The sequence below is a fragment of the Eurytemora carolleeae genome, unplaced genomic scaffold (genome assembly GCF_000591075.1).
Source record: "Eurytemora carolleeae unplaced genomic scaffold, Eaff_2.0 scaffold11, whole genome shotgun sequence".
Classification (NCBI taxonomy): Eukaryota; Metazoa; Arthropoda; class Copepoda; order Calanoida; family Temoridae; genus Eurytemora; species Eurytemora carolleeae.
This window is the reverse complement of record NW_019396030.1, coordinates 517,641-528,553: the sequence shown is the minus strand read 5'-3', so window position 1 is coordinate 528,553 and position 10,913 is coordinate 517,641. Positions and strand designations below refer to the sequence as shown.

The window sequence follows — 10,913 nt, the reverse complement described above, 5'->3', positions numbered from 1 at the left end:
GGACCTACCTCCAGTCTCACCCGGATTCTGGAGTTTGCTGAGAACCTGAGAGACACGCAACTCCGACACCTAATCTCTGAAGACTCCTAGTTCAAAATCTTCTAACTTTATCGCCATCTCCTTTGATCCGACATCTAGTCGATTAAATACGCCAGATTGCATTGTTAACAATCCATGTTAACTCATGCACTGACAAAACTCGACTCCAATCTAGTAGAGGAAAAAAACTTCAAATGAACGAGTTTTCCGTTCGTTTTTTTAAATTTGAGCATTTATGCCTTCCTGGCAACCACAGTCCTAAAACAAATGGTTTTGCAATGCTTCGTAATTTCAAATACAACAACTTACTTAAGAGAGCGCTAATCAAGCGCTTTTTCCTAGTCAGCGTCCACTTGACAACCTTATACTGGGAGACCCAATAAACATGGGAATTCAGTGACGAATTTGATATCGTTTTTTAAATAATTCTTTGATCAAGTATAGTGATACCTACTGAGAAAGCTGTAATCTGTAAGAGTTTCGTCTGCTATGTTCACATTTTGTTTGTTTATGTTTTGACCATGCATACGGTTGTACTTAGTAAAACAAGAATATTGCAGTATACAAACAGAGTAAACTTGTCCGTCTTCACTGTTCATCTTGCGGAGACATTATAGACACATCTTTACAGTCTTTTACCCTTTTCATAAAATAAACTCTAGCAGACATAATAATCTTTTATAAATGATTCCTATTTATTTTTCCTGCCAAATTACTGCAGAAAAAATGTTGATAATTGAGACCAGATTTTTTTCGAAACATGGAAAAAAATTGTCAAGATTATACTTTATAAACCAATCGTTTATTTCTCGAATCTTACTAACTATGCAACTAGCTATAGTATTATAACCCATATATATTTGTAAAACATGCATTTTCGTAACCAATAACTATTGTTTATTAAACATGTCAATTTTGTTAAAACCAAGTATCCTTACGAAAATAAAAATTTTTTGTCTAAAAAAAGATAATTTCCGATAATGTATGAGTGCTATGGTAACACAGTAAGAACATAGAGAATTTGAATGCCGCAAAGATTTCAAAGTGCAAGGACGATCTTCCTGTCGTCACTAAATCGTCATGTTTTGTTGGACGACCTGTTTTATACTTTTGTTGGGAGACAGAAATGATTAAGTTAGGACATTTATCCTACATATGTTTATTGGATTAAAATCTTAAAATTTAAAAATTCGGCTCTGTTGTGCTTAATTTGTTGTATAAAGATTGAAGACCTTCGTAGTGCACACAAAAGAAATTGAACCCAATTGTTTCGGTTAATATTAATATTTCACACACAATAAGTTAAACGCCTTTTTAATAGTTTAGTTTTAATTCCGGGAGCGTAAATATATATGCAGGTGGCGACATAATCCACTCCGTACTTTTAAAAACCTGTAGGACTGTTAGAAATTTAAACGTTTATCATGCAACATGATATTCAGAAGAAGAATATTATTTAGCGATGAGAAATATGGACAGACTAAAACTAAGTATATTCTGTGAAAAGGAGTGGGAGTATGTTTGTGTAATTTCTTGTATATAGGAGGGGCCGGATATAGGGTTCGGTTCTGGGTGCGGTTCAAGGAGTGAGAAATCTAGTATTTGATCCATGGTAACTTCCAGTTTCTTCACAAAATTTTTTTTTCAACAATTTGGGCAAACCATAGGCCTGGACGATTACTGGATCAGGATACCCATAAATATTAGAACATGAAATAATTCATAGTCTTGTTTCAAAAGGAAAAAAGAATAGATATTCATTAAATGTCTTGTATTCATCTTACATTACCTATAAAGTTGGTTGGACGTATTTGCATATTCATGACAGGAGTCATGGTTACCTTTTACTTTCTGGCGCCTGTAAATGTAAATAGCTAGTAATTTTGATTTAACAAAAAATGCTTACTAGATACATATTTAATTGAGATAACTTCATACATAGTTTTTTTATTAATACAATTCAAAGATAACTGTTTAGTTAATGCACTTCAGGGGTTTATATTTTTTTTTTTAAATCCCCCCCAGATACTTTTTAAAAGGATTAACTCTCTGCTTTGGGGGAAATAAATGAATTATTTGGGGAAAAGATTATGTTACATTCTAAATTTTTACCCCTAGAGCATAATGAATTATTATATATATATATATATATACATATATATATATATACAAGATACAATAAACTTCAATAGTTTGAATACTTATTTTAATATATATTATTGAGTCTAAATGAAACTAACTAATAACAATTTAACATAACAAATGTATGAGTAACAGTTTCAAATAATCACAGAGAATAGAGTATATATTAGAGGGGAATTTTCTAGAAAAAAGTGTAAAACGGCCATTTTGTTATACAATTTTCATACTGCAGGTGTACTTCACATATTTATGCTTTATAGTATATAACCTTTTGGGCCCTGGAATATCATTTTATAGAAAATCCCAAAATGATGTTAAAAGAAAACCAAATTATGTAATAGGCTAGTTTCATAATTGACCAATGATCATTTCACATAGACTCTATGCCTTTCACTTTACAAACGATGATTTCCGTTATAACTATAAATCAAATGATGTTTTTAATTCACCTATTTCATACAAAAGTTTATTTAACAGCTTTAAAAATTGCGAAATTGAAATGAATAGTATAGGCAACATACTGTATTAATGTACTCTACTGCACATAATTTGTGAACATTTACATGATTTGTACACTGAACTGAAAAAATTCATACCGAGAGATTATTTAAATTCCTCTCTAATATATATTCTATTCTCTATGCAAATAATACTAAGTGAGATCAAATTATGATACAAATTAAAAATATTGTGTAAGTATTCACATGTCGTTGGGATTTTAGGCCTTTAATCCACTTCTCCAGTTAGTAAAGCATAAACTGGAAAAATTATCAATATTGAACTAATTGCTAAATTTTCTTTTTCAACACTATTTCAACTATTTCAATATAAAGTAAAAGAAACTATTTCAATACTATTACTTTATAGTAGAAACTATTTCAATACTAAATAAAGTAGTTCTACATTTAGGATTCTAAGTATCGAACTTATAAGTCTCCACAGGGTACTTTGTCAGACTACTGCAATGTTTATTAATCACATTTACCAATTGGTTTGATTCACAGAATTAAAGCAGTTCCCTTCCTTACATAAGTAATCCGGAAAACAGTTTGTGGCTTAAAATCATTGTTTATTCTCTCATTAAAGGGACTGTAAAGGAAAAATGAAAGGGAGTATAGGCTAAAAGCTAATCACTTCAGCTCTTGATCGCGACCCATGCATGAAAGTTTGATCTGATGTTCCTGTCTCGAGAAATTGATGTAAAATTGTTTTAAAATTATACGAAAGTTCATATATGTAAAATTTAGAAAATCTTAAACTTAAATCATGTGACCAGAACTATCACCATAATGGCAGAGTAGTATACTGGTCACGTGTCTCCGCCTGTATCACTTGACCACTTTACTGCACTGCCATTGGTGGAATTTCTGGTCAAGCAATACGGACGTATAAATAATATTATGAATTGAATCTATAAAAAATAGAAATAACAAAAATAAAATTAGAATTGGAATAAACCTAAGTTACAATTAGCTTTCTCTGGGATATCATCGTTTTCAGATTGGTTGCATATTTGCTGAATTTGATCTTTTTAAACCCACTACTTTTATACAAAATTGTATATATATTAATTTTCGCATAAATTTGACAAAGTTGTAAATCAGTTTCTCGAGATAGAACATCAGATATAACTTTTATGGGTCGCGATCAAGAGCTAAAGTGATTAGCTTTCAGCCTATACCCCCTTTCATTTTTCCTTTACAGTCCCTTTAACACTTTAAAGCTAAAGCCTCAAACTGGATGCACATTTAAACCAGCTGGTTCAATTGTTTTTTAGTTTCCAGGAGATCCAAGTTCCTTCTTTGTTCTAATTTCAGTTCGAATTCTACAGCCTGAAACAAATATTGCAATCAATTCACTTAATTTCGCTATCTTGCTACATTAAAGGGAGATTTTATTAGAAGTCGAGGGGTCCCCTTTTAATTATGCAGCTGTTAAAAAAACCTTTATTCTAGTTAAACATTATTAAGAATATTTAAGACTGACCTGGAGAGTGCGTTGAAGAACAAGACAATGCTTCTTTGCTGCTGTCAGGATTCTTATCTTGGAAGTCCCGCTCCTATCCTAACATAAATCATTATTAGATAAATTGCAGTTTTATTTGGACATTTTTTGCTTTCTTCTTTCTACTTTTAAATCGTGATCTATGTACACAGTTTAATTAAACAAAAAATTCAAATCTTACTTTTAGACCAAACGAAACAACAAAAGTTTCACGTTTAAATATAAATTAGGTCTTAACGAAGGCTTTTTATTGTTATTTGTCAAACTCAAGTACATAACTTTTTGAGTTGAGTGAGCGGGGAAGGCAGGCGGTCATGATAAATAAATTATTTCTTTTCATCCTACATATTAGCTTTTTTGTCTCCCGGCAGCCATGACTGCGTTTTTCAAAAATCTGGCCACGCTAACAAAAGATATTTATTTTTAACGTACTTTTAAAGGTTTAACTAGAAATAAAAATGTTTATTTTTACTGATAAGAACACAACTTTTTCCCCCAGATATAAATTCAGTTCTACCTATCAAATGGCTGATTTTTTAAAGCAAACTAAAGAAACCAAATAATGCACCATAACACAAACTATAAGTCTGAATGTTGCAATGAACTAAGAATTTGCACTATTTATGGAGAACTGAAACAAAGTCTATATGTTTTTTTACCAAACTTATAGTGTATAGAGTGATGATGTACGCTAATCCTTTACTAATTGTATAGGCCAGGAACTATACAGAGAGCGTAGTGCATATTTGTTTATTATAAGTTGATTCTGGCCTAACCTATAGTATATCAATAATAGTAAACAGTCGTAAGTGTACAGTACAGCTAACTGAGCACACAGGTAGAGAACTATCATCCCCCCCTGACTTTACGACATCAAATTAACACACTGTTCAGCGAGATCAGTCAAAATGTCAAAATATCATTGCCTTCTGAAAATTGCAGTTAAAAACATTGACTTTTCTTTATACTTTAAATAAAAATGGCTGGGAGACAAAAAAAAACTGACTTTGAAGAGCAAAAAATTGTGGCTCATGGCCGCCTGCCTTACCTTGCTTGTTGAGAAGGGAATATTTGCATCGTCTGTATGATAATTGTTTGTTCCTAATGGGGGGGGGGGTTTCCCGCGCAATATTTCAATTATCCCTCCCCCCTGGAAAATATCATAAGCCGGCCATGTCAACACGTTTAGTTTTTTGATGATTTTTAGAACATAGTAAGCAGAAAAATTAACAAAATGGCAAAAATCCGGATATTTATTGCGAAATCCAGTTTCTCGGCAAAAAAGCGAGGAAAAAATCCGCGGAAAACCCTTCACCCAGCAAATTCAACTATGTAAAAATATTAGCTAAATTTTGAAACCCTTAAGAAAATATTCCCATTAAAGGTGTCTGCGCTAAATGTTTGTTTGCAAAACTTTCGCAATCTGCTAATTCGATAGTCTCCGTCCTTACAGTGTTCAAATTGCATCTTTGTCTTTGTCCCTCACTGTTCTATAACTATACCTTTCCACTGTTGTAGAAGTCTGGTATTAGACAGCTTAGATCTTTAAAAGATTTAGCCTGTTGAATCCTAAAATAGAGCGCGTTAACAACAGTCATAAAGCACTTATCCTAAGGGAGTGTTAGCGAAAAATTAAATTACAAAAAAGCTAGTTTTTCCTGACAATTCCAGACTGAACTAAATTACATAAAACATTTTCTTTGAAATGCTAACAAGTTTGTGGAGATTGAGGCAGGAATTGATTAGGGGTGATATTAGTTACCCCACCAGCAGTACGTTCCTTGATTTTAAAAATCACCTTCTAATTTTCTCCGCATTATTATGCTCTTTCCTTTTCGACTTCTGTTCTCTGTCCCTAGTTTCGTCTCCGCACTTCCTTATCTCGTCTGGCCTGAACCCATCCGCTATTCTTACCCAGGTATCATATAGAATTAAAGGGACAGACCGGCTAGTTAAACTGAGTATGCAGTGTTGTGGACAGATTCTTTAGGATTCATTTGAGACATAAAAATTTTTAAAGATCGGTAAATCCTGAGTTTGTGAGCAAAGTCGACGTTCAAAATCGTACTATTGGGTGGATAAGTTTTCAGAAATGTTTTTTTTTTTAATTATTAGATAACGACGACAAAAAATGTAACCAAAAATTCTACAATAAACTAATTAGTTGTTTAGGAACAGGTTGAGAAAATAAAAATCGACTCTTTATCATCAAAAACAAGTAATCTTATTCAATTATTAGTTCCTATAATCTCACTTTATCAAAGATTTTCTGCAGATTTTCTGAAATTTTTATTAAAACGACGACATTTGAAGAATTTGAAGAAATCTGCGAACAAATTCACAGAAAATAAGAAATTCAATATAATGATGAAAAAGGAAATAATTAATTCTAACTTCGATTTATTGACAAATTTCTTGAGAAATATTTTCCTTAACATCCAATTAGTTTACTATAGAATTTTTACTATATTTTTCGTCGACGTTATTTAATAATTTAAAAAAAACTATTCTGAAATCGTACTCATCCAAATTAGGGATTTTGAACGTCGACTTTGCGCTCAAACTCCGTAATAATACATCGCGGAAACGTTTTATATGTCTCAAATGAACCCTAAAGAATTTGTCCACAACACTGGATTCTCAGTTTAACTACCTTACATAGCCGGCCTGTCCCTTTTATTACATAAAATAACAAACATATTATCTTCATCAGTTCATGATAAAACCTTAGGAATGTCCGAAATAAAGAGGGAAGGATTTTCGGGGCCCTTTTTTGCATTTAAAATTCTAATACAACTGTTAATTCTTGAGAAGTTCATTCGAAGCCTTCTTTTTCTTGAGGGTCAAAATATCAGTTATGGAGTTTAAATGTAGCCAATATGACAACAAATTTACAATAATAAATTTATTACTTTCAAAACTACTCACTAATTAGGTCAACAGAGGGCTGTTAAAAGTCGACATGGCTTAATTTATAGTTTCCTATAGGACAAAGAAGCTTCCTTCATAGTTCTTTAGAGTATTAAGAGAGAAGGAACTCGGAATTTTAAAACTTCATACACAACTTTTCTTGGAGTAAGTTTGTGGGTCAACAATTTGCAAAAAAAATTGATAATGAAATATTTTGTGACTTTTCAAAAAAATCTTTTAATCGCTTAGTCATTAACGGCATGAATTTGTTTTAAGAACAACCATAATTCCTATATCTTAAACTTCTTTATAATAGAATTAATTGGGTTTAAAATAAAAAAAATCTCGAAAAAACACCCCAGTCCAGACGCAAAAAAGGCCTCAAAAACCCTACCAATCATACTTTTTTCTGTGACAGGCTGTACTATTACTTATATTGTTTATATTACTTCCACCCAACTATTTCTCAGTGAACTTGTGAAAGAAACAAAATTACCTGGAGATCTGCTCACGGATTGATTCCTGTTTGTCATACTCCGGAGAACTTGGTGCATTATTGTATTGCTGGAGCAAACTCTCTATGTTCCTCAACTTATTTAAGTACAATATTTGAATAAATAATAAATATGTATGTTGAAGGGACTGTGGATATTATTTTAAGCGACCCTCCATTATAATTATTTCATCTGCAGAACCGCTTGTAAATGTTGACAAGGTTTATCATACTTTAAAGATATTATTATCTATTTTCCAAGTGTAAAATAAAACATTTTTTTTCATTGCAATTTTTAAGAACAGCGTAGGATGTAGAATTTTGATATTTTTTGTAAATATATTGAGTCATTTGCTTGGTGTTTACTGTTCACACTGTACACTAGTGTGAACCGGTATTGTTTACTGTTCACACTGTACACTAGTGTGAACCGGTATTGTTTGCAATTTGCACACGATGTTTAGTGAGAAAAACATAAATTTCTTTACAGTCGATGATCAAACAAAAATTAAAGAGTAACGTTGTCAATCGAATATGCCACTCTAAATATGGAGGGACACTGACTATTACATCCGTCGTTCATGACAATAAAAATCCATAAACCCATTTAAAAGAAACCCTGATTCAAATTAAAGAGATTATAATTTTTTCAATTCTGTTTTTTAACAAAAATAATTGTACACCCAAAAATGGAAACTCGGATTTTCAATGGCAGGTAAAAGTTTCTCCTAAACTTCCGTCACTGAATTGAAAATGAGAAAATCCTCAAAACTGTTTACCTGAAATTTTCTGGGATTGTCCGAGGGATTATATGCCTGATTTCTGTACAACAAGTCTTTATAAACACAAAATCAATTGTATATTTATAACAAAAATATTTTTGCTCGCATGTCTGTTTTGTTTGTTTGTATCCAATTAACGTCAAACCGGCCGAACCGATTAGGCCCAAATTTTAACTTATCTGTGTGTATTCTTTGCTTTTCTGTTTGTTTTTGTATCTAAAAAACGTTCAAACGGCTGAACCGACCCGGACCAAATATTTTGTAGGACCCCGCATGACCCCAGGTAGACCAACAATTAAAAGTTAAAATTGAGTGTTAAAATTTAAGCTCTAGTTGTTCCTTGGTTCTGAGCCAGAGAGAAGATTCATGTCAGAAGATTTGCGATTGTACTCCAGGTTTCCCTGGTTCTCCTTCAAGTCTCTACTCTGTTTACTCATCTCAAACTGAAGATATTGAAAATTGAATATTATTTAATTCTAATATTTTCTTTCGCATAAAAAAAGGCATTCTTTTTTATTGTAATTAATATGCTCAAAATAAAAAAATTCCTATTTTTGGCTTTATTATTTCAGATCAAAAAGATAACAAATTTTTATGTAAATATTTTTGTTGAAAAAAATTCTTTTTTCTACTGTACCATGTGTTCAGGTTCCTTTGTCAACTTCTTTTTCTTGGATCGATGATATCTCGAGTGATCAATTTTATTGACTTCCGTCGATCCAACCGAGCACATACCATCATTTTTTATTACCAACCGCATAAACTGCCGACCTGGGTCAACCGCTGATGTTTTATTTCTGTTAAAAGGACAGCAAGCAGCCTGGTTCGGCATCATCGCGTCACATCTAATATCATTTTATACTTTTATATCAAAAACAAATATCTTTTAAGTACTGTAGCAAGATTTATGCAGGTCCATGCTTTTCACAAAGGAATGTCATTTACTTTAATGACAATTTCCATTGATTAGAATATTTCTGAGATTAAATGATCCAATCATCATAGTTCCTTAATTCTTAATTGACAAATTCTATTTGCATTTTTGAAAACGTGTCCTTAGAACTTTAAATTCAAAACTTAAGCCAAAATCTTAAACAAAACTTTCATTTGAAATTTATAACCATTTTTTAACTTTTCGTAACTGGTTTAAAAAGATATTCCTTAGAGGATTTATTCCTTGCTTCATCCACGCTTCTTTAATCAAAACTGATTCTCGAGTCATAACTCCGTCTAAATAAAAATAAGACTAAAAATTGGACTTATCCATAAAAAAATGAAGAAAAACCTTACAATTTCCTGGTAAGGATTAAAAAAACAATTAAACAAAAGAACTGAGTGTTTGCCACAACCTCAAATTGTCTAATCCCTTTATGCAACTAGATCAGGGGCGGATTTAACCATTATCTCAGGGGGGGGGCCTACGCGCTCAAAAAATATGTCGTGCCCCCCCCCCTTAAAAATTAAACAAAAAGCCGTAAATTCCTATTTCTTATTTGTTCAAAAAATATATTTACAAACTCCAGTTCTTACACTTCCTGTCTGTAAACTCTAGTTCTCCTACTTTCTATCTGTAAACTCCAGTTCTCCCACTTTCTATCCTAGTTTCTGTCTGTATAATCTAGTTCTCTCCTACTTTCTATCTGCAAACTCTAGTTCTCCTACTTTCTATCTGTAAAGTCCAGTTCTCCCACTTTCTATCCTAGTTTCTGTCTGTATAATCTAGTTCTCTCCTACTTTCTATCTGTTAACTCCAGTTCTCCTACTTTCTAATTGTAAACTCCAGATCTCCTACTTTCCATCTGTAAACTCCAGCTCTTATACTCTCTATCTGTAAAACCCAGTTCTCTTACTTTATATTTGTAAACTCCAGTTCTTCTACTTTCTATCTGTAAACTTTAGTTCTCCTACGTTCTATAATCTAGTTCTATCTTACTTTCTATTTGTAAACTCTAGTTCTCAAACTTTTTATCTGTATGTAGTGCCTGCCCTACTCCAATAAATCCATTTAGACCGGTATCAATCCAAGTGCAACTCAATTCCTCTCGTTTGTCCAAAAGCCTAGTCTATATATAAATTTAGCTTGTCTGTCTGTCTGTTGCTTGTTTGTTTGTGTCCAATAAACGTCTAAACAGCTGAACTGATCGGGCCCAAATTTTTTCTGTGACCTAACGTGACCCCAGGGAAGGTTTATAAATGATCAAAATTTTAAAAATTTGTGTAAAAAGTTTTTTATTTTTGTAAAATTTTGAAAATGCGCGAAAAATATTATGAAATCCGCAAACTTATTTTGATTTTGTTTAAACTATACAAAGAGAAGATGATCACGGATAAAGCCACAATTAAAAGTTGAAATAGAAGATGCGCTTTATTAGTATAAATAATAAGATTAGAAAAACAATTTAACGGGTATTTCGGGTCATTTATTCAATTATATTTTCTTTGTGTCTTTCATCTCTTGATGCTTTTATTTCAAATCATAAATTTCCTCAGAGAGAGCCGGCTCTCAGTTTGGGGCCTATGGACCAAGCCCCCCCCCCCCCCCC

The 10,913-nt window shown here is 32.2% G+C and overlaps 1 protein-coding gene across 6 annotated transcripts; it reads right to left on the bottom strand.

Moving 5' to 3' along the window:
- Nucleotides 1-2,772: 2,772 nt before the first annotated feature.
- LOC111695943 (uncharacterized) lies at nt 2,773-9,624 on the bottom strand. Of its 6 annotated transcripts, none has more exons than XR_002763976.1 (10): nt 9,531-9,624; nt 9,008-9,215; nt 8,710-8,813; nt 8,368-8,410; nt 7,592-7,686; nt 5,984-6,115; nt 5,688-5,754; nt 4,168-4,240; nt 3,898-4,013; nt 2,773-3,257 (listed from the first exon to the last, which is right to left on the bottom strand). XR_002763976.1 is itself a non-coding variant. In XM_023465432.1 (10 exons), exons 1-9 carry the CDS (start codon nt 9,590-9,592, stop codon nt 3,930-3,932), a joined length of 873 nt encoding a protein of 290 aa, XP_023321200.1. In that variant the 5' UTR covers nt 9,593-9,624; the 3' UTR covers nt 2,774-3,257; nt 3,898-3,929. The 6 variants fall into 6 exon arrangements, 5 of the variants coding, with proteins under 5 accessions (XP_023321200.1, XP_023321192.1, XP_023321219.1 ...); XM_023465432.1 differs by having other exon boundaries at nt 2,774-3,257; nt 4,168-4,245; XM_023465424.1 differs by lacking the exon at nt 2,773-3,257 and having other exon boundaries at nt 3,888-4,013; nt 4,168-4,245.
- Nucleotides 9,625-10,913: the final 1,289 nt, after the last annotated feature.

Coding starts and splice junctions, on each gene's coding strand:
- LOC111695943 (XM_023465432.1), bottom strand. CDS start 9,592: ATGACTCGAGAATCAGTTTTGATTAAAGAAGCGTGGATGAAGCAAGGA. Junction 7,687..8,367: donor ACAATCCCAGAAAATTTCAG/GTAAACAGTTTT, acceptor TACTTAAATAAG/TTGAGGAACATAGAGAGTTT. Junction 6,116..7,591: donor ATCCGTGAGCAGATCTCCAG/GTAATTTTGTTT, acceptor TGTCCCTTTAAT/TCTATATGATACCTGGGTAA.